Raw genomic sequence first — 24647 nt, forward strand, 5'->3', positions numbered from 1 at the left:
GTCAGAAGATTGAGACCAGCCTGGCCAACATGGTGAAACAGCACCTCTATTAAAAATACAAAGAATTAGCTGGGCGAGGTGGTAGGCACTTGTAATCCCAGCTACTCGGGAGGCTGAGGCAGGAGAATTGATTGAACCAGGGAGGCAGAGGTTGCAGTGAGCCAAGATCGCGCCACTGCTCTCCAGCCTGTGCAACAGAGCGAGACTCCATCTCAAAAAAAAAAAAAAAAAAAAAAAAAAGGCAAGAAAGTTCACCCCTGACTCTCCTCAATAAGTCAGGAAGAGAGCCCTAACCAGAAACCCACCAAGCTAGACCTTGATCTGGGACTTACAATCTCTACAACTTTGAGAAAACATGCTCAACATCATTAGTTGTCAGGGTAATGCAAATCAAAACCACAATAAAATATCACTTCACACCCATTAGGATGGCTATTATCTAAGCCAGGCGTCCCCAAACTATTGCCCGGCCTGCGGGCCACATGCGGCCGCCTGAAGCCATTTATCTGGCCCCCCGCCGCACTTCAGGAAGGGGGACCTCTTTCACTGGTGGTCAGTGAGAGGAGCACAGTATGTGGCGGCCTTCCAACGGTCTGAGGGACAGTGAACTGGCCCCCTGTGTAAAAAGTTTAGGGACGCCTGATCTAAGTAAATAAACATATATATAAATAAATAAGAAGTGTGGCCAAGCGCGGTGGCTTACACCTGTAATCCCAGCACTTTGGAGGCCCAGGTGGGTGGATCACGAGATCAAGAGATCGAGACCATCCTGGCCAACATGGTGAAACCCTGTCTCTACTAAAATTACAAAAAAAATTAGCTGGGCGTGGTGGCGCATGCCTGTAGTCCCATCTACTGGGGAAGCTGAGGCAGAAGAATCACTTGAACCCAAGAGGCGAAGCTTTCGCCATGTTGACCAGGCTGGTTTTGAACTCCGGACCTCAGGTGATCTACCCACCTCAGCCTCCCAAAGTGCTGGGATTACAGGCATGAGCCACCGTGCCCAGCCTAACCTGACTAATAAGTATTAAATGCACCTATAATTGGCTAGAAGTCCTCTACTCATGATAGACAGCAGATCTACTCTGAAGAATAATGAATAATTCTTTTTTGAGACAGTGTCTCACTCTACCACCAGGCTGGAGAGTAGTGGCACAATCTCAGCTCACTGCAACTGCCACTTCCCAGGCTCAAGTGATCCTCCCATCTCCGCCTCCTGAGTAGCTGAACGTGCACATGCCACCACGCCCAGCTGATTTTTGTTGAGAAATACACTACATGCACGTGCCACCATGCCCAGCTGATTTTTGTATTTTTTTGTAGAGATGGGGTTTCACTATGTTGCCCAGGCTGGTCTCAAACTTCTGAGCTCAAGCGATCTGCCTGCCTAAGCCTTCTAAAGTGCTGGGATTACAGGCATGAGTCACCGAACCTGGCCAGAATAATGAATAAATTTTGATGCCTTCTGATTAAATTAGTAGAATGCAAGCCTTTCATGTGCCAGACTAAACTAACCTACTTTATCCTTTGATCCTACAGATTGAAAGTAGTCACCATTAGGAATAAAATTTTACAAAATTATAACTGCTGTCCCAGATGTACTGCTGGAGGTGAAGTCTACTAAAAATGTAGAGCCAAGGTCTTCAAAACTCCACTTCAACAGTAAACCTGTTAAAAGTAGCACCAAAATCTAGAGAAAAATACTTAGAGTAGAGCTTTCAGCTACTATAGTAACATCCTTTACACACACACACACACACACACACACACACACACACACCCCTACACACATTATTGTATTAATGACAACCACTTTGAAAGAGTAACTTTCACACATCATCAGTAAGAATCCTTATACAAGAAAGGAATGATGAATCACAAAAGACAAACTAGAGAACAGCACTAGCTAACGGAGTTGACATAGATGCCAGGAAAATTCTAGTCTATGAAAATGATCCCTAAATCTTGCTGTCTCAAGATAAGGCCACCAAAAAGAAAGCATCAAACACCACTTTTTCAATGTTATAAATGTTCATTTATATGGCTGGTAAACAGGAGTCAAATACAAATTTATCAAATAGATTTCAACTACTACACACTACTTCAAAAGGAAATATTACCCTTTTATAAATGTTAACTAAACATTCAATCTATTATAACATATGGAATGCTAAAAATGTACACAAAACCTTTCCTGAGACATGGCTCTATACCAGCATGACCAACCTGCATATCTATTTATTCAAGAAAAGAAGCATTTCATTTCCAAAAGGTAAACTATGTCTTTATCAGCTATGTCTCTTAATGCAAACACCAATAATGATCTACAGAACCAAGTCAGAGGCTATGTGGATCTGTTTCTGCAAATGTGAAAGAAGAAATCATTAAAAATGATATAAAATCTATATTATAAAATAATCAAGAAAGGATGAATATTACAAAGGCGTCAAAATAATGCTTACAAAGCACTCTATCAGTGAATATTCTTTTTTCTTTTTAGAGACAGGGTCTCACTCTGCGTTGCCCAGGTTGGAGTGCAGGTTTCAATCACAGCACACTGCAGCCTTGAACTCCTGGGCTCACATGATCCTCTTGCCTCAGCCTCCCAAGTACCCAAGACACTACTGGGACATGCCACTATATCTATGCTCAGCACTTTTTTTTTTTCTCTTTGTGGAGATGAGGTCTTGCTATGTTGACCAGGCTGGTCTTGAATTCCTGTCCTCAAGCTATTCTCCTGCCTCAGCTTGAATATTCTTGATAAACATGAGGTTGCTAAGTATTTTAACACTACCACTTATTAAACACTAAAATGTGTCACATGCCTTACAAGTATTCTCTCTAATCATCAATGTTTTTGTTTTTGTTTTGAGATGGAGTCTTCCTCTGTCACCCAGGCTGGAGTGCAACCGCATGATCTGGGCTCACTGCAACCTCTGCCTCCTGGGTGCAAGCGATTCTCCTGCCTTAGACTTCCAAGTATCTGGGATTACTGGTATGCGACACCATGTCCCGCTGATTTTTGTGTTTTTAGTAGAGGAGGAGTTTCGCCAAGTTGGCCAGGCTGGTCTTGAACGCCTGATCTCAGGTGATCCACACACCTTGGCCTACCACAGTGCTGGGATTACAGGCGTAAGCCACCTTACCCGGCTCATTGAATTCTGAATCCGAAGCACTTTCTAGTTCACTACTTTGCCTCTTAGAAACAGCATTCATAGCAATGAGTGCAGATATGTAATTCATAAACCACATTCCATGGAAAGATGGCATAGTACCTCAGAACTAATGCTAAATGAAAGAAACAGACACTGGGGATAATGATAATTTGTAAATGGTGACATCAAAGTATCAATCAAGAAATCGGGGTATTAATAGTCCTAGTCTGGCCATATTACCATGTTAAAGCTTTGAGGCGCCGGGCGCGGTGGCTCACGCCTGTAATCCCAGCACTTTGGGAGGCCGAGGCAGGTGGATCACGAGGTCAAGAGATCGAGACCATCCTGGTCAACATGGTGAAACCCTGTCTCTACTAAAAATACAAAAAATTAGCTGGGCATGGTGGCGCGTGCCTGTGATCCCAGCTACTCAGGAGGCTGAGGCAGAATTGCCTGAACCCAGGAGGCGGAGGTTGCAGTGAGCCGAGATCACGCCATTGCACTCTAGCCTGGGTAACAAGAGCGAAACTCCGTCTCAAAAAAAAAAAAAAAAAAAGCTTTGAGGCAGCAATGGTATTACTACCTAAAGAAAAGTGCTTGGCCGGGTACAATGGCTCATGCCTGTAATCCCAGCACTTTGGGAGGCTGAAGCGGGTGGATCACCTGAGGTCAGGAGTTCGAGACCAGCCTGGCCAACATGGTGAAACCCTATCTCTACTAAAAATACAAAAAAAGCAGAGTGTGGTAGCACATGCCTGTAATCCCAGCTAGTCAGGAGGCTGAGGCAGGAGAATGCTTGAATCCGGGAGGCAGAGGTTGCAGTGAGCTGAGATCGCACCATTGCACTCCAGCCTGGGTGACAGAGCAAGATTCGATCTCAAAAAAAAAAAAAAAAAAAGTGCTCACAAATGGTAGTTAAGATAATAAATCAAAAGGGAATAAATAACCATGCATAGAATCAGGTTCACTTATCTTTCAGAACTGCTGATCAAAGATGTCCTCATACAATCAGGATGTGAGCATTCAGTTCATTCGGTCAGGCTACTGCCTTAGCAGGAGGACATGCAGGAATATCTAGCTCCTTTGTTCTGACTCTATAAGCACCAAGCCAGCTTCTGATTATAATTTAGCTCCCCGTGTATCTAGCCAAAAGACTACATAGAACATTTGACCTAACAACTATATAACTCATTTTAAAATAATAAACTTGTGTCCTAGATTTAGAAGTTGGAGTAGAGCCGGGCGCGGTGGCTCAAGCCTGTAATCCCAGCACTTTGGGAGGCTGAGGCGGGTGGATCACAAGGTCGAGAGATCGAGACCATCCTGGTCAATGTGGTGAAACCCCGTCTCTACTAAAAATACAAAAAAATAGCTGGGCATGGTGGCGCGTGCCTGTAGTCCCAGCTACTCAGGAGGCTGAGGCAGGAGAATTGCTTGAACCCAGGAGGCGGAGGTTGCGGTGAGCCGAGATCGTGCCATTGCACTCCAGCCTGGGTAACAAGAGCGAAACTCTGTCTCAAAAAAAAAAAAAAGAAGTTGGAGTAAACACAAGTCAGTCTCCCCAACTCCCCAACCTCTGGACAGTGACAAAAGGTGAAGGCCAGATACTGAACCATGACAATCTAACCGTGAAACTATTCCTCAGGTACCCTTCAATGACACCACTAACCGGCATCCCTTGAGTTTCAGCAGTTCAATGTTAAGAATCTTATTTTAAACATGATCCATTTAAGAAACCACTTGTTCTAAAATGGTTAAAAACATAAAAGAATGATCTATCCAATCTAGTGAGTGGGAAATTGTTCAAATATCTATGCAAATTTTTATATAGATAATTGATGGAATACAAATCCTGACTCTGCTCCATTGGGCAAATTGCTTAATATACCTAAATTTTAGTTCCACCATCTGAAAACTAATAATCCTTATCTCATATACCTATTCTAAGAATTAAATAAAACATTCAAATTAAGTACCAATATAAGTGTTCCACTAATGTTAATTTTGATAAATGGAAAATATATAATACCTGCTATTACTAACTATACCAACATAAATTCTCCTATTGTTGAGTTTCCAGAAACTTAACAGGTATACTGGGGAGAAATCACATAAAACTAAGGGGTAATACAAATTAATAAAAGTAGAAGGAATATGAGGAAAAAAATCATTAGAACACTATAGTTATAATGATGACATGCAAGATACAACAAAGGATGCTAAAATCAGCAGGCAAAAGTTCAAGGGAAAACAGTATATTTGCATACTCTCAAAGATCTACCCCCAAGATATTTACTAATATACAACAGGAAAAGTAGTAACTTTACAGGAGAGAAAGCCTGGCAGATACCACCTTAACCAAGTGATCGAGATTATTACCACCAGTAATACAAAACAACACCATGTACCCCCAGTTATAATGTACTGAGGATGGTTCGTCACTTCTGTGGTATTCCTGTCAAAAATGCATAGTCTAAATCTAATCATAAGCAAACATAAGACAAAGTCAAATTAAGGGGCAATCTAAAAAACAACTAAGGGCCAAGCATGGTGGCTCACACCTGTAATCCCAGCACTTTGGGAGGCCAAGGCAGGAGGATTACTTGAGGCCAGGAGTTAGAGATCAGCCTGTTCAGCATAGCAAGACCCCATCTCTACCAAAAATAAAAATACAACACATTAACATAAAGGGAGACTAGATGATGGGTATACACGAACTTTCTATACTCTTTTTGCAACTCTTTTGTGAGTAGAAAATATATCAAAATAAAAAGTTTTAGAAAAAGAAAACTATGGAATAAAGGAGTGGTATCCCTGTTGCCTCCTACTCTCAACTCTACCATTTCCTTTAAACAAACCTATATTAAACAGCCCTTTCATCTTTTCACTAACTTCAGTTTCTGGGTTTTTTGTTGGTTGGTTGGTTTTTGTTTTTTTTTTTTGAGACGGAGTCTCTCTGTTACCCAGGCTGGAGTGCAATGGCTCGATCTCCGCTCACTGCAACCTCTGCCTCCCGGGTTAAAGTGATTCTCCTGCCTCAGCCTCCTGAGTAGCCAGGATTACAAGCACCCACCATCATGTCTGGTTAATTTTTTGTATTTTTGTAGAAACAGAGTTTTACCATGTTGGCCGGGCTGGTCTTGACCTCTTGAACTCAGGTGATCCATCCACCTCGGCCTCCCAAAGTGCTAGGATTACAGGCATGAGCCACAACCCCTGGCCACTAACTTCAATTTCTAAGCCTTCTTATGACTATAAACTCTTTCTACTGTAAGCTTAATGAAAACGAGCCCTGTGTCTGATTTTCTCCCCATTATGTCCCTAGCACTTAGCATGTGTCTGGCACATCGCAGGTACTATTTTTGAACGAATGGCAGCTATAGTCTATTGTATACATTTCCTATTGTTACTGTAACAAATTATAACAAACATAGTGGCTTAAAAAAAAATGTATTATCTGCTAGTTATAGAGATCAAGAAATCCAAATTGAGTCTCTCTAGACTAAAATCAAGTTATCAGCAGGGCTGCACTCCTTCTAAAGGCTCTAGAGAAGACTGTTTCCTTACCTTTTCCAGCTTCCGGAGAGTGTCCACATTCCTTGGCTCATTGTCCCCTAATAGCAATTGCATCACTCCAGCCTCTGCTTCCATCATCAGATCTCCTCTGACTATGACCATTCTGACTCCCTCTTATAAGGACCCTCGTGATTACACTGGGTCCACCCAGATAATCCAGAGTAATCTTCCAATCCCCAGATCTTTAACTTAATTGTATCTGCAAAGTCCTTTTTGTAATGTAAGATGACATATTCACAGGTTCCAGGGATTAGGACATGGACATCTTTGGGGTGCTATTTTCAGCTTACCACATGTATCAATTTTTTTTTTTTTTTTTTTTTTTTTGAGACGGAGTTTCGCTCATTACCTAGGCTGGAGTGCAATGGCGCGATCTCGGCTCACCGCAACCTCCGCCTCCTGGGTTCAAGCAATTCTCCTGCCTCAGCCTCCTGAGTAGCTGGGATTACAGGCACGCGTCACCATGCCCAGCTAATGTTTTGTATTTTTAGTAGAGACAGAGGTTCACCAAGTTGACCAGGTTGGTCTTGATCTCTTGACCTCGTGATCCACCCGCCTCGGCCTCCCAAAGTGCTAGGATTACAGGCATGAGCCACTGCGCTTGGCCCCACATGTATCAATTTTAAAAATCTATCAAGCAAATAATTAGCTCAAAACTAACTCACTGAACTAACTGGGAAAATTAATGCTATTTCCCAGACAAAGGCTATCTCTTGCCACTCCTACCCTTTGTCATTGTGTAAAAGCATTTGCCTTTGGTTTAATAAAGTTTGTGACTAGTTTTTAAACAAAGAGATGAAAACATGTATATTTAAGAAAGCTTTATCCCTCCTCCCTTCAATGTAATCATGTTTTATCCAAGAATGTATACTTTTAGGGCTGGATCTGATGAAGAGAGTTAGAAATCAAACTGAATCATACTATTTGGCATGTGCCTGTAATGTAATGAAGCATTTTCTTATATGGCTAAAATAGAATCCAGAAACATTTCCAAGAGGGTCATAAAAATATTTTGAGAGCAAAATTAAGTGTCTCAGCATGAATACTATACACAATTATATTCAGAAACAGAAATTCTAGCATCTATTTTTTTCATTACTTTTTCCTTTATTGGAAATTCAACTGTTTTCATATCTAATTCTAATTTCACAATCAAATGTAACAGGGCTGATGTCTAAAAATATAATTTTTCCCAAAGTATACTTAGATGATGAATGAAAATAAAATAGAAATACGTTCTTCCACAATTTCTTTTTTAAGACGAAGTTTCGCTCTTGTTACCTAGGATAGAGTGCAGTGGCATGATCTCAGCTCACTGCAACCTCTTTCTCCCGGGTTCAAGCAATTCTCCTGCCTCAGCCTCCCAAGTAGCTGGGATTACAGGTGCCTACCACCATGCCTGGCTAATTTTTTGCAATTTTAGTAGAGATGGGGTTTCGCCATGTTAGGCAGGTTGATCTCGAACTCCTGACCTCAGGAGATCCACCCGCTTTATCCTCCCAAAGTGCTGGGATTACAGGTGTGAGCCACTGTGGCAGGCCATCTTCCACAATTTTGATAGATGCTTCAGGTGTGGAAGTATGGATTTTTAAGCTGTTATTTCCACTGCATTGCTTTGAGTACATTCACTACTATAATGAAAGTATCTTAGAATGCTCAACTCAACATGTCAACCTGCTATACTCTATTGTGCCTTTTTTTCCTTTTGGTATTTCTTTCCAGTGTCATGTTTGGTTTGGTTCACAGACTATAACTTGAGTTGTTAGATGTCTAAGTGCTATTCAAAGGTCTGTTTACCCTCAAAAGTACACAATCACATATCTGACCCCAGAGTGAAGCTTATTTTAGAAAATGTCAACAAAACATCTTTCAAATATCTACGATGTTCCCACATTTAGAAAATAATTCCATTATATAAAGAAAACAAATGTACTAGTGTATTTTCCAAGTCATAATAATATTTTCCAAGTCATAATAAAGCAAAAACTGATTGTGCTAAGGGATGTTAATTTTCAAGTTGTTAGTGGAGGAAGAAACTATTACAAACTCCTGTGATTGATTTTTTTCTGAGAGTTGCCAAACTGGTCTTTCAGTAACATGTGACCAAGTCTTTCAACATCATAAACTAAAATATAGTCTTCTAAATAGCACTTATGACTGATAGCCCTCACTCACAGTAATTTACTAATTTACTAAGTAATTACCAAGTAATTTACCAAAGTTTTTACAAAGAACAATAGGTCAGGTCTTTCCATTAATGTATTTTTAAAATCAAGTTATGGGGGCCAGGCACAATGGCTCATGCCTGTAATCCTGGTGATTTTGGAGGCCAAGGTAGGAGAATCGCTTGAACCCAGGAGTTCAAGACTAGGCTGAACAACACAGCAAAACTCCATCTCTACAAAAATTAAAGACTGGGTGCAGTGGCACATGCCAGTAATTCCAGCACTTTGGGAGGCCAAGGCTGGAGAATCACTTGAGCCCAGGAGTTCGAGACCAGTCCAAGTAATATAGTAAGACCCTGCCTAAAAAAAGTTTTAAAAATGAAAGAAATGGCTGGGCACAGTGGCTAATGCCTGTAATCCCAGCACTTTGGGAGGCCGAGGCTGGTGGATCACGAGGTCAAGAGTTTGAGACCAGCCTGGCCAACATGGTGAAACCCCGTCTCTACTAAAAATACAAAAATTAGCTGGGCTTGGTGGTGCGTGCCTGTAGTCCCAGCTACTCAGGAGGCCGAGGCAGGAGAATCGCTTGAACCTGGGAGACAGAGGTTGCAGTGAGACGAGATTGTGCCACTGTACTCTGGCCTGGTGACAGAGCGAGACTCTGTCTCAACAACAAAAAAAAAAAAAAAAGAAAGAAAGAAAGAAAGAAATTATGGCCGGGCACGGTGGCTCAAGGCTGTAATCCCATACTACTTTGGGAGGCTGAGGCAGGCAGATCACTTGAGGTCAGGAGTTTAAGACCAGCCTGGCCAATATGGTGAAACCCTGACTCTATTAAAAATATAAAAATTAGCCTAGCGCGGTGGCTCACGCCTGTAATCCCAGCACTTTGGGAGGCCGAGGCGGGTGGAACATGAGGTCAAGAGATTGAGACCATCCTGGTCAACATGGTGAAACCCTGTCTCTACTAAAAAAAATACAAAAATTAGCCAGGCATGGTGGCACACGCCTGTAGTCCCAGCTACTCGGGAGGCTGAGGCAGGAGAATTGCTTGAACCCAGGAGGCAGAGGTTGCGGTGAGACGAGATTGCGCCACTGCACTCCAGCCTGGGTAACAAAGCGAAACTCCGTCTCAAATATATATATATATATGTATGTATGTATATATATGTATATATACATATGTGTGTGTATATATATGTATTAGCTGGGTGTGGTGGCACATGCCTGTAATCCCAACAGTATAGGAGGCTGAGGCAGAACTGCTTGAACCTGGGATGAAGAGTTTGCAGTGAGCCAAGATTGTGCCACTGTACTGTAGCCTGGGAGACAGAGTGAGGCTCCATCACAAAAAATAAATAGGCTGGGCACGGTGGTTCACACCCATAATCCCAGCATTTTTGGAGACCAAAGTGGGTGGATCACTTGAAGTCAGGAGTTCAAGACCAGCCTGACCAATGTGGTAAAACCCCATCTCTTCTAAAAATACAAAAACTAGCCAGAAGTGGTAGTGTGTGCCTGTAGTCCCAGCTACTCAGGAGGCTGAGACAGGAGAATTGCTTGAACCCGGGAGGCAGAAGCTGCAGTGAGCTATGGCATGCCATTGCACTCCAGCCTGGGCAATAGAGCAAGACCCTGTCTCTTAAAAAAATCAAGTTACAGAAACCATAAAATATGAAGAACTTGAAATGCAGATGTTTATAGCCAAATCCTAAATCTGAGAGTTTGTTTTCAACATACTCAAAGTCAAACATCAGCAGTAAAATCTTTCACTCCCAGTTCTTTGCAGCACCATAAGGTCAACATATACAAATGGATGTGGGGCTGTTAAGAATTATTACACAATTCACCACAGAGATATTCCTCAAGAAGAGCAACTCCAAGGCACATAATCGTCAGATTCACCCGGGTTGAAATGAAGGAGAAAATACTAAGGGCAGCCAGAGAGAAAGGTCAGGTTACCCACAAAGGGAAGCCTATCAGACTTACAGCAGATCTCTCAGCAGAAACCCTACAAGCCAGAAGAGAGTGGGGACCAATATTCAACATCCTTAAAGAAAAGAACTTTCAACCCAGAATTTCACATCCAGCCAAACTAAGCTTCACAAGTGAAGAAAAAATAAAGTTTTTTGTGAATAAGCAAGCACTCAGAGATTTCATCACCACGAGGCCTGCTTTACAAGAGCTTCTGAAAGAACCACTACACATAGAAAGGAACAAACAGTATCAGCCTTTCTAAAAAAATACCAAAAAGAGCATCAATATAATGAAGAATTTACATCAACTAATGGGCAAAATAGCCAGCTAATATTAACTGGCAGTATTAAACTCACATATATTATTATCGATTCTAAATTTAAATTGACTAAATCCCCCATCCAAAGACAGACAGGCAATTTGAATAAAAAACTAAAACCAGGCCGGGCGCGGTGACTCAAGCCTGTAATCCCAGCACTTTGAGAGGCCGAGGCGGGTGGATCACGAGGTCAAGAGATCGAGACCATCCTGGTCAACATGGTGAAACCCCGTCTCTACTAAAAATACAAAAAATTAGCTGGGCATGGTGGCACGTGCCTGTAATCCCAGCTACTCAGGAGGCTGAGGCAGGAGAATTGCCTGAACCCAGGAGGCGGAGGTTGCGGTGAGCCTGAGATGGCGCCATTGCACTCCAGCCTGGGTAACAAGAGCGAAACTCCGTCTCAAAAAAAAAAAAAAAAAAAAAAAGGAAGCCGAAATTTGGCCGGGCGCGGTGGCTCAAGCTTGTAATCCCAGCACTTTGGGAGGCCGAGGTGGGTGGATCACGAGGTCGAGAGATCGAGACCATCCTGGTCAACATGGTGAAACCCCGTCTCTACTAAAAATATAAAAAAATTAGCTGGGCATGGTGGTACGTGCCTGTAATCCCAGCTACTCAGGAGGCTGAGGCAGGAGAATTGCCTGAACCCAGGAGGCGGAGGTTGCGGTGAGCCGAGATCGCGCCATTGCACTCCAGCCTGGGTAGCAAAGAGCAAAACTCCGTCTCAGAAAAAAAAAAAAAAAAAAAAAAAAAAAACTAAAACCGATCAGTATGCTGCATCCAGACCCATCTCACATTCAAGGATACACAAAGATTTAAACAAGAGATGGAGAAGGATTTACCAACCAACCAGAGAGCTAAAATAAATAAATAAAAAGCAGAAGTTTAAATTAAGCAACAAAGATCAAAAGCAAAGCAGGACATTATATAATGTTAAAAGGATCAATGCAACAACAAGAAGAGCTAAAGATCCTAAATATATACGCATCCAATACAGGAATACGTAGATCAGTACCACATCATATCAACTTAGAAGTTTAAACAAAATGTTGGTTGGCTCCTTGTTTGTTATTTTCTTCCCTCATTTTCTTTTATATCTCCATTATTAAGGACAATTATAGGCATACCCATATTTAGATTGCATTCTAGCCCGGGCAATAAAGCAATACCCCCATTCTCTCTCCCTCTTCCTCTTTCTTATTCTTTTTCTTTGAGACGGAGTTTCCCTCTTGTTACCCAGGCTGGAGTGCAATGGCGCGATCTCGGCTCACCGCAACCTCCGCCTCCTGGGTTCAGGCAATTCTCCTGCCTCAGCCTCCTGAGTAGCTGGGATTACAGGCACGCGCCACCATGCCCAGCTAATTCTTTGTACTTTTAGTAGAGACGGGGTTTCACCATGTTGACCAGGTTGGTCTCGATCTCTCGACCTTGTGATCCACCCGCCTCGGCCTCCCAAAGTGCTGGGATTACAGGCTTGAGCCATCGTGCCCGGCTTCTTTTTCTTAAAAAAAAAAAAAAAAAAAAAAAGAATTATTACACAATTTGCCTTTGCTTTGTTGGTGATAAAAAATACAGAATTAGTCTGGGCATGGTGGCTCATGTCTGTAATCTCAGCACTTTGAGGGGCAGAGAGGAGGATCTCTAGAAGCCAGGATTTTGAGACCAGCCTGAACAACATAATGAGACTGTCTCTACAAAAAACAAACAGAATTATTACACAAGACTCGGATATCCACAATGGGGAGGAAGGGAATGCCATCAAGAGAAAAAGGTATAAAACCTATTGTTGAGCTGTAAATTTCATATCAAACATGTAAAAATAAAATTAAAAAAAAAAGAAAAGTACCAGTACAGTGGTGCCTGTAGTCCCAGCTACTTGGGAGGCCAAGGCAGGAGGATCTCTTGAGTCCATGACTTCAAGACCAATCTGGGAGACAGAGTAAGACTCTGTCTCTAAAAATAAAAAGGCAGGCAGTGGTGGCTCACGCCTATAATCCCAGTACTTTGGGAGGCCAAGATGGGCTAATCACTTGAGGCCAGCCTGGGCAACACAGCAAAACCCTATCTCTACAAAAAAATACAAAAATTAGCCAGGTATGGTGACACGCACCTGTGGTCCCAGCTACTAGGGAGGCTGAGGTAGAAGAATCAATTGAGCCCACGGGGTTGAGGTTACAGTGAGCTGTGATCATACCACTGCACTCCAACCTAGGTGACAAAGTGAGACTCTGTCTCAAAAAATAAAAAAGAAAAATAAGAAAATAATTGCCTAACATTAGGGGAGAAGATTAAGCAAGAGGTAGTGTCAATGCTATAGTTTATATATTTTAATAACATTAATAGAATATATATCAAACTGATAAAAGTATGGACATATCAATTATATATAATATTATATATACAATCTCACACACACATTGAAAAAGAATCTAGAATAATTTAAACATTCAAACTGCTCACTGTGATCTTTTTCTACAGAACTGTTTATATAATAAATAAGACTATAGAAAAAGAACGAAAAATTGTACATTAAAAACTGCACTGTAGGCCGGGCGCGGTGGCTCAAGCCTGTAATCCCAGCACTTTGGGAGGCCAAGGCGGGTGGATCACAAGGTCAAGGGATCAAAACCATCCTGGTCAACATGGTGAAACCCTGTCTCTACTAAATATACAAAAAATTAGCTGGGCATGGTGGCGCATGCCTGTAATCCCAGCTACTCAGGAGGCTGAGGCAGAAGAATTGCCTGAACCCAGGGGGCGGAGGTTGCGGTGAGCCGAGATCGCACCATTGCACTCCAGCCTGGGTAACAAGAGCGAAACTCTGTCTCAGGAGGAAAAAAAAAAAAAAAAAAAAAAAACTGCACTGTACTCAGGAAATAATTCAAAGACGATCCCCCTTATTCTCCTGGGATTATAAATAAGCTAGTTTTCTTAATTTCAAATATGCAGGCTGGGCACAGAGGCTCATGTCTCACTTTGGGAGGCTGAGGCATCTCTATAAAATATTTCAAAAAAAAAAAAAAATAGCTGGGGATGGTGGCCTATGCCTGTAGTCCTGGCTATTTGGGAGGATCCTTTGAGCCCAGGCATTCAAGGTTACAGTGAGCTATGATCATGCCACTGTACTCTATCCTGGGCAACAGAGCAAGACTTTGTCTTTTAAAAAAAAAAATACAAAAATTTAGACAAAAAAAAAAAAATGCAGAAGATAAAGCAATATTCAAAAACCGGTAAGTCCACTAATTCTGACATTCCTTTTAGAACAGAAAATTGCAATTGTTGTTCTCTGTGTAAATTAAAATGTACTTTATATATTTATTGCATTTGTTCCACATTAGAGATTCCCAAATCTGGCTATGTATCCAATCGCCTGGGGAACTATTTTTCTTTTTTTTTTTTTGAGACAGGGTCGCATTCTGTCACCCAGGGTGGAGTGCAATGGGGCACAATCATGACTCACTGCAGCCTCAAACTCCTGGGCTCAAGTGATTCTCCTGACTCAGCCTTCTGAGTAGCTAGGACTATAGGTGAGCACTGCCATGGCCAGCACCCTGGGAACTTTTAAACAGAAGGTTCCTGGAACCCATTTCCTAAAGATTTCAATTTGAGAAGTCTGGACTAGAAGTCAGAAATCAGAATACATAATATAATATAAAGTTCATGTTAGAGTATTAAAGGAATTCCTACTATAGGAATTGGTCCCATATTTCAAGTGCTTTCCAAACTTCACTTAACTGTGCACACAAATCAATTGGAGGTATTACTAAAAGTCAGATTCTGATTCAGAAGGTCTGGAATAAAACCTGGGAATATGCAGTTCTGACAAGCTCCCAGGTCCAGGGGCCACACTCTGAGTAGAAGACCTCATGAGATTTTTATTGTATTTTTTTTTTTTTTTTGAGACGGAGTTTCGCTCTTGCTACCCAGGCTGGAGTGCAATGGCGCGATCTCGGCTCACCGCAACCTCCGCCTCCTGGGTTCAGGCAATTCTCCTGCCTCAGCCTCCTGAGTAGCTGGGATTACAGGCAAGTGCCACCGTGCCCAGCTAATTTTTTGTATTTTTAGTAGACACGGGGTTTCACCATGTTGACCAGGATGGTCTCGATCTCTTGACCTCGTGATCCACCTGCCTCGGTCTCCCAAAGTGCTGGGATTACAGGCGTGACCCACTGCGCCCGGCCCTTATGAGATTTTTAAACCTTTCCACAGGTGAATGATAGAAGTCAGTATCCTACAGCCAGGTGTGATGGCTCACACCTATAATCCCAGCACTTTGGGAGGCCAAGGCAGGCAGATCACCTGAGGTCAGGAGTTTGAGACCACCCTGGCCAATTATGTTGAAACCCTGCCTCTACTAAATATACAAAAATTAGCCGGGCATGGTGGTGCATGCCTGTAATCCCAGCTATTCGAGAGGCTAAGGGAAGAGAATTGCTTGAACCCAGGAGGCAGAGATTGCAGTAAGCCAAGATTATGTCACTGCACTCTAGCCTGGGCAACAGAGAACAACTCTGTCTCAAAAATAAATAAATAAATAAAATAAAATAAGTCAGTATTCTAGGCGTTTCCCATGGAAATATTTTCAAGTTTTACCTGAACATCCTTTTTTACCTAAACATAACTAGAGTACACAGCTTGTAAAATGATTGACTTATCTTTACTATGTACCCTACTACCAAGTGAATGGAAATTATTTTCCTTATTTACAGATGGTATCACTAAAAGTTGAGTGCTACTGATATCACAATGCAGGGATGAAATTAAAATTTACATAACTTTCAATATTATACACAAGGATTTTCATCATAGCCATGGTTACAATAGTAAAATAATAGAGAGAAAAACCTTGACAGGGTGCAGTGGCTCATGCCTGTAATCCCAGCACTTTGGGAGGCCAGAGCAGAAGGAGCGCTTCAGCTTAGAAGTGTGAGACCAGCTTGGGCAAAATAGTAAGGCCTCATTTCTACAAAAAATAAAAACACTGTTAGCTGAGTGTGGTGGTACGTCTGTAGTCCCAGCTACTAGGGAGGCTGAGGGGAGAGGATCGCTTGAGCCTAGGAGGTTAAGGCTTCAGTGAGCCAAGAAGACACCACTGCATTCCAGCCTGGACGGCAGTGTGACATTACATCTCTCAAAAAATAAAAAGCCCTATATATCCAACAATAAGGGACTGCTTAAATAACCTAGAAGAACCTTGTAATGAAACACTAAGCATCTATTTTAAATAATTATGTAGGCCAGGCACGGTGGCTCACACCTATAATCCCAGCACTGTGGGAGGCCGAGGAAGGCAGATGGCTTTAGCCCAGGAGTCCGAGACCAACCGGGACAACATGATGAAACCCCGTCTCTACTAAAGATACAAAAACAAAAGTAGCCAGGAGTGATGGCATGTGCCTGTAGTCCCAACTACTCGAGAAGCTGAGGTGGGAGGATAGCCTCAGCCTGGGAAGCAGAGGTTACAATGAGCCCAGATCATGCCACTGCACTCCAGCATGGGCGATAGAGTGAGACCCTGTCTCAAAAAATAAAATGAAATAACATAAATAAAATAAATAAAAAACAGAAAATGGGGGGTGGCGGTGGAAGGCGGGAGAACATCAGGGAGAATAGCTAATGGATGCTGGGCTAAATACCTAGGTAATGGGATATCTATGCAGCAAACCACCATGGCACGCATTTACCTACGTAACAAACCTGCACATCCTGCACCTGTACCCCTGAACTTAAAATCTGGAAATCAAAAAATAAAATTTAAAAAGAGAAAAAATTAACTACGTAAATAAACACTTACAAAAATACATAAATAAATATACCCTTAAAAAAACTAAAAAATAAAAAAAAAAGAAAAAAAGAGAAAAAAAAAATATACCCTTACTGATAATGAAAAGACATTCAAGATAAGTGAAAATAAAGAGTATAAAATTGTATAGAAAGACTTGTGTATGTGTGTGTGTGTGTGTGTGTGTGTGTGTGTGTATTTACCAGAAAGATGTATATACTAAAATGTTCAAAGCATTGTACTCAAAGTACTAGAATTTTAGGTGATTCTGATGCTTGCTTGCCTGCATGATCTAACATTTCTACTACAATGTATACCACATAAAATTCTTAAAGGTTAAAAAGCAGGTGAGAAGAAAACCAAGCAAACTCCACACATGCACGTACCTTTTGAAGCCCGCTCGATTGGGTCTGACTGATAGGTAATTTGCTTTCCAAAGAGTGTTCAAGGGACTCCCTAAATTAGAAGCACTTAGAAAGTTTTTAAAAATTGCAGTCTTGTACCCCAATCCAGACTTATTAAATCAGAATTTGTACCAATAGGCCCCAGAATTTGCATATGAAGCAAATACCGACTCTTTTATAGACAGTCAAGTTTGGAAACCATGGCATTAAACAAAAAGCTTCCTAGAAATTCAGAAACCTGGACTAAATTCCAACCTATCTGAACAGAAACCTACAGCAAATTCAGAATGAGTGAAATCATGGTGTTTTCATACATATACATCTACACTCACAGAGACTACTGGAATCTGAACAACAAAAACCTGTTCTTAGAAACTAGCTTTATTCCATCTTAATTTTAAGCATCCCATGTGATCACTGACCATTTCCCATGGGTTGACTGAGGTCACAAAGGTTTTCCTTATATTTGACCCACATCTGTCTAAAACTCTTCTCATTATAACCCCTTCTATGATGCTCTGTCCCTATTTGGTTCTTCATAATGAAAAGTACTACATGAACATTTATTATGGAACCAAATATGAAGGCAATTCAGTCATTCTACTGCTGCTTTCATTTCTCCTTTCTACACACATTTTAGCTGAATAACTTTAATAGATTTTGCTGATTATTTCTTCCAGAGATACTCTCTAAGTTAAATTCAAAGGCATCATGAGCTTCTATCAATAAAGGTTCTCAAGGAATCAAGTAAAACCTTTCCAGTTCTGAAAAACAGGACATGAACCCCCAAAATGTTGTCCAAAGAAAAAGAAAAAAGGTATATACCACAATGAATATATTTCCCTATCATACTCTCGAGTACTTAGTACGACAATCAACTCATAAGTCACTTATTTATGAAGTTTTCAAAAGGAGACATTAAGAAGTTGGGGACTTTCCTAAAGCTAACAAATTAAAACAATTTTTCCAAAAGAAAGTCATGATAGGCCAGGCATCATGGCTCACGCCTGTAAGCACTTCGGAAGGCCAAGGCGGGAGGATCACCTGAAGTCAGGAGTTCAAGACCAGCCTGGTCAACATGGTGAAACCCTGTCTCTAAACAAAACAAAACAAAAAATTAGCAGGGCGTAGTGGCATGCGCCTATAATCCCAGCTATTTGGGAGGCTGAGGCAGAAGAATCTTCGAGGCAGAGGTTGCAGTGAGCCGACACTGCACCATTGCACTCCAGCCTGGGTGACAGAGCAAGATTCTACCTCAAAAAAAAAAAAAAAAAAAAGCCATACAGATTTTTCCCCCCTTTAAAACAGAAAAGAAAACAACAGGAGAAAAAAAAAGTTTGGCGTGAGCTCCTAAGAGGATATAGGAAAGGACCATAATTTGTAGGATGTGAGGGACAAGCCCTTCATTTTATTTTAATCCATGATACATTTTAATCATGGATGACGCAGAAGGCCAGGCCAGCTAAAACTTGAATTTATTATAACCAAGAAGATTATATACCTACCTGCAGCTCACACCAAGCAACCTCAACCCATGTTTCAGTGTCCAGTCCTTTATACACTGTTTTAAATGCTCCCCTTCCTAATTCTATGTCAAATTTCAGGAATCTGCCACTAGGAGAAGTAGCTACAGCTTTCATTTCTGCTTCTTCTTCCATTTCCTTTTCATTTTTCTCCTTGAAACAATCTTTTGAGATTTCCGAGGTTGACTTTGAACACTGTTCATATTTAACTTCTTGTCCACCTCTCAGCACATTTGAAGGAAGTTTATCTACTCTTGGAACATTCGTTGCAGCCTTTATTCTCTCATCTTTCGGGGACGATTTGGCAACTTTGTCATCTTCCGTCATTTCAACACTCTTTCGGAAAAATCTCTTCCTTTCTACGGTTTCCCCAGAAGCAGAGAAGGTGCTGTTTTTCTCCTTTAGTCTGGCGTCTACTGTCAAAGTTGCAGCAACTTGAGGAACTCTGTTTTCAAGTGAAATTCCATCAGGTTTCTCAGAATCTTCTGTGCTGGCTGGATCTCCTGAATCAGTGGCCATTGTAATTAAAGTTGGCACTAAAATTTTTCCTGTTTCTAGTCTTCAGTCCAGTTACATCTCAGGTATCAGAATTATTAAAATGGACTTCCTTTTGTGTGGTCATATGTTTCTATAGCAACCTGAAGAGGGGAAAAGGATATTTTAAAATCACCCTACAAAGGAAATCATTAAGGAAAAAATAAGTCACCTGATTTTTAATCCTTTTTTCCTTAATAAGAAGTTTATTCTTTTTTCTGTCCCATCTTAGCAACCAGCAGACTCTAGGGACTGTGTCTTATCTTGTTTACCATTAGTCCTCAGTGCCTAGTAGGCTACTTAGTATATACCTTGATCTGTCTTCATATTGCATGAATATTGGTTAGAAACCTAGTTCTCAGCTCCATCTGTCAATCCATCAAATTCAAAACAAGTACCCAAACCCTGAGTTCACTTAGCCACAAGGTGACAAACACAGTAAGTAAAACAACCACATGGTTTCTAGGTGGTTTTTGTCTAAAATTCCAGAATTCATCAATAGTAGTTTCTTTTATTGTACTAAAATATACATAACGTCAAATTTACCATTTTTAAGTATACAATTCAGTGGTGTTAACTACATTCATAGTGTTGCGCAAACATCACTACTATCCATGCCCAGAGCTTTTTAATCATCCCAAATTGAAACTCTGTACCCATTAAACAATGATTCCCTATCAGCTCTCACCCACCCCTGGTAACTTCGACTTTCTGTCTCTATGAATTTGCTTATTCTAGGTAATTCATATAAATGTAATCAGATATTTGTCCTTTTGTGTCTGGCTTATTTCACTTAGTATAGTATTTTCAAGGTCTACTGATGTTGTAGCATGTATCGGAATTTCATTCCTTTTTGAGGCTGAATAATATTCCATCATATTAGTTATAGACCACATTCTGTTCATCTCATTCATCTGCCAGTAGATTGAATTGTTTCCACCTTTTGACTGTTGTGAATGTTGCTGCTATAAACAACTGACAGTAATTTTAAATAATGCAAAGATTTATAAGCTTACCTTCAGATTTTAACAGAAACTGTTGTCAAATATTAATATACTATCCCAAAACAATAGCAAGAAAGACTCAAAACCATGTATTCTTTTAAACTAGCAATTCTACTTATAGGAACTTGCCTTAGAAAATAGTCAAGAATCTGTGCAAAAATTTAACTATAAAGATGTTCGTTCTAGCACTTATGGAAAAAACAAAACATAAGCCTAATTGGTGGTTAATTAAGTTTTTCAAAATGAGCTATGCCACGGCATTAAAAATAACACTGTAGGCTGGGAGCAGTGACTCACACCTGTAATCCCAGCACTTTGGGAGCCCAATGTGGGTGGATCACTTGAGGTCAGGAGTTCAAGACCAAACCAGCCTGGTTTAGTGAAACCTTGTCTCTACTAAAAATACAAAAAAAAAAAAAAAAAAAAAAATAGTAGGATGTGGTGGCAGGCGCCTGTAATCCCAGCTACTCAGGAGGCTGAGGCAGGAGAATCACTTGAACACGGAAGGCAGAGGCTGCAGTGAGCTGAGACTGCGCCACTGCACCACTCGAGCCTGGGCGACAGAGACTCTGTCTCAAAAACAAACAAACAAACAAACAAAAAAACAAAAAAACACACTGTAGTCTTCAGTGAGATAAAAGACGTTCCCTATATATTATATGGCTAAATGTAAAAAGGAATATATACAAGCTTATAGACATAACTCTGGAGTTATGGATTTTTCTTCCTGCTTTTTTTGTATTTTCTAAAACTTTGGACAATAAACATGTGAAAATACGTGGAAAAAAGTTTTTCAAGTGAGTGGCTAAATCACCAATATGAAAATGCTTCCCTTTTCACCACAATCACACACTGCAAAGTTAAGCCTGTATACTTCTTACTATGTTAGGCACCTCGAAAAGCACAATTTGTCAAAAACAATTTGTTGAGAATTATGTGAAACGGGCCAGGCACGGTGGCTCACGTCTGTAATCCCAGCACTTTGAGAGACCAAGGTGGGCGGATCACTAGGTCAGGAGTTCGAGACCAGCCTGACCAACATGGTGAAATCTCGTCTCTACTAAAAATACAAAAATTAGCTGGGCATAGTGGTGCGCACCTGTAATCCCAGCTGCTCAGGAGGCTAAGGCAGGAGAATTGCTTGAACCCGGGAGGCAGAGGTTGCAGTGAGCCGAGATGGAGCCACTGAACTCCAGCCTGGATGACAGAGCGAGACTCCATCTCAAAAAAATAAAATAAAATAAAATAAAAATAAACAAAAGAGAGACAAATACTCCAAGTTGTTCAACACATTCAATGCACTTCAACGAAATTTCAGCTGGTTTCTTTGCAGAAAACATCAAGCTAATCCTAAAATGCATATAGAATTTCAAGGGACTCATAATAATCAAAGCTAACACAATCTTGAAAAAGAACAAATTTGGAGGACTCACACTTCTTGATTTTAAAACCTACTACAAAGCTACAGTATTGAGACAGTATGGTCCTGGCGTAAGAATAGCTATATAGATAAATGGAATAATAATTGAATCCAGAGATAAACCCACATTATTTATGGTTAATTAATTTTCAAGAAGAATGGCGGGATGTGGTGGCTCATGTCTGTAATCCTAGCACTCTGGGAGGCCAAGGAGATGGACTGCCTGAGCTCAGGAGTTCGAGACCACCCTGGGCAACATGATGAAGCCCTGTCTCTACTAGAATACAAAAAAAATTAGCCAGGTGTGGTGGCCAGCGCCTGTAGTCCCAGCTACTCGGGAGGCTGAGGCAGAAGAATCACTTGAACCCGAGCGGTGAAGGTTGCGAATCTCTTGAACCTGGGAGGCGGAGGTTGCAGTGTGCCGAGATCTCACTGCTGCACACCAGCCTGGGTGACAGAGTGAGACTCAGTCTCCCTGCCACCAAAAAAATCCCACAAGGTTGCCAAGAAAATTCAGTGGGGGTGGGGGCGGGGCACAGTGGCTCACGCCTATAATCCCAGCACTTTGGGAGGCCGAGGCAGGCAGATCACAAGGTGAAGAGACAGAGACCATCCTGGTCAACATGGTGAAACACTGTCTCTACTAAAAAAATACAAAAATTGGCCGGGCGCGGTGGCTCAAGCCTGTAATCCCAGCACTTTGGGAGGCCGAGGCGGGTGGATCACGAGGTCGAGAGATCAAGACCATCCTGGTCAACATGGTGAAACCCCGTCTCTACTAAAAATACAAAAAAGTAGTTGGGTATGGTGGCTCGTGCCTGTAATCCCAGCTACTCAGGAGGCTGAGGCAGGAGAATTGCCTGAACCCAGGAGGCGGAGGTTGCGGTGAGCCGAGATCGCGCCATTGCACTCCAGCCTGGGTAACAAGAGCGAAACTCCGTCTCACAAAAATAAAAATAAAAATAAAAATTAGCTGGGTGTGGTGGTGCACACATGTAGTCCCAGCTACTCAGGAGGCTGAGGCAGGAGGATTGCTTGAATCCGGGAGGCGGAGGTTGCAGTGAGCTGAGATTGCGCCAGTGCACTCCAACCTGGCGCCTGGCGACAGAGCAAGACTGTCTCAAAAAAATAAATAAATAAAAGAAAAGAAAGAAAGAAAAGAAAAAAATTCAATGGGGGAAAGAATAGTCTTTCCAACAAATGGTGCTGAGACAACTGGATATCCACATGCAAAAGAATGAAGTCAGACCCTCCAGTAAGTTTTTCTGGGAAAAAAAAAAAAAAGACTGAGTTGAGTCTCACAGAAAGATAATTAGCTGATCCAGGCAGAGGGAAGATTACAAGCAAAGGCATTAAACAGGCCGGGTGCAGTGGCTCACGCCTGTAATCCCATCACTCTGGGAGGGTAAGGCAGGTGAATCAACTGAGGTCAGGAGTTCGAGACCAGCCTGTCCAACATGGCGAAACCCCGTCTGTACTAAAAGTATAAAAAATTAACTGGGCGTGGTCATGGGCACCTGTAATCTCAGCTATTCAGGAGGTTGAAGCAGAATCCCTTGAACCCGGGAGGCGGAGGTCGCAATGAGTCAAGATGATACCACTGCACTCCAGCCTGGGTAACAAGAGCAAAACTCTGTCTCAAAAAAAAAAAAAAAAAAAAAGAAAAAAGAAAAAAGAAAGGCATTAAACAACATGGACTAAGTATATGAGTGGTATCATGAGCAGTTGTTTACATGCATATCAGAAGCAGGCAGATGAGGACAGAGAAGCAGATAGACACTTTCATGTCATACAATGTAAAACAAGGAGACCCATTAAAAAGCTACTGTAACAATCCAAAAGAGATGATGAGGTTTAAATGAAAATAGTGGCAGGAGGGATATGTTCAAGACACACTAAGGAACTACTAAATGCAAGAAAATTTACTGACTGAATGAATATAGCTGTGAGGGAAAACCAAGAGTCTTACGGTGACTCACAATAATTTGCCAACCAGATGGCATTACTAGGACAAATCTATGAATGTCTTATGAGGTTACATTGCCAAATCAATATACTTCCAAGGTCACTTAATAAGACTAGTATTGCAAGCAAGTGAAAAAAGATAACTAGTTTAACTCTTTCTTTTATTTTTATTGAGACACAGTCTCGCTCTGTCACCAGGCGCCAGGCCAGAGTGCAGTGGCACGAGCTCGGATCACTGCAACCTCGGCCTCCTGGGTTCAATCGATTCTCCTGCCTCAGCCTCCCAAGTAGCTGGGACTACAGGCACACGCCACCACGCCCTGCTACCTTTTGTATTTTTTAGTAGAGAGGGGGTTTCACCATGTTGGCCAGGATGGTTTTGATCTCTTGACCTCATGACCCGCCTGCCTCGGCCTCCCAAAGGGCTGGGATTACATGCGTGAGCCACTGCACCCGACCTTAACTATTTATTTTGAAGTAATTTTTGGTTTTGGGAAAAAAACCTGCAGGAGCATGAAAAGAATCCAGTATTCACCCACGTTCCCCAAATGTTAACCATTTTAGGTGAGATTTTAAACCTCAAGAGCAAAAATCCACAAGGAAGACAAAAGGAATTCTAAGCAAGGAGCCAAATACAGTTAAGTCAGAGAATTTAAGTTGGAAAGTCTTCAAAAATTTTTTACTACAGAACCTATTTTAAAAAATAAAATCTTTGGCCGGGCACGGTGGCTCACGCCTGTAATCCCAGCACTTTGGGAGGCCAAGGTGGGCAGATCACGAGGTCAAGAGATTGAGACCACAGTGAAACCCTGTCTCTACCAAA

General features: G+C 41.5%; 1 protein-coding gene across 4 annotated transcripts in view; it reads right to left on the reverse strand.

The window, feature by feature from the left end:
• Window positions 1-24647, reverse strand: part of WNK3 (WNK lysine deficient protein kinase 3) — a 183848-nt gene that overhangs the window by 140269 nt on the left and 18932 nt on the right. For all 4 annotated transcript variants that reach the window (XM_074392315.1, XM_074392314.1, XM_074392313.1 and 1 more), the window contains exon 2: window positions 18884-19539. In XM_074392315.1, the coding sequence (XP_074248416.1) occupies window positions 18884-19420 (537 nt within the window). In that variant the 5' untranslated portion in view covers window positions 19421-19539. The remainder of the gene's footprint in view (window positions 1-18883; window positions 19540-24647) is intronic.

The sequence above is a fragment of the Saimiri boliviensis genome, chromosome X (assembly GCF_048565385.1).
Source record: "Saimiri boliviensis isolate mSaiBol1 chromosome X, mSaiBol1.pri, whole genome shotgun sequence".
Taxonomy (NCBI): Eukaryota; Metazoa; Chordata; class Mammalia; order Primates; family Cebidae; genus Saimiri; species Saimiri boliviensis.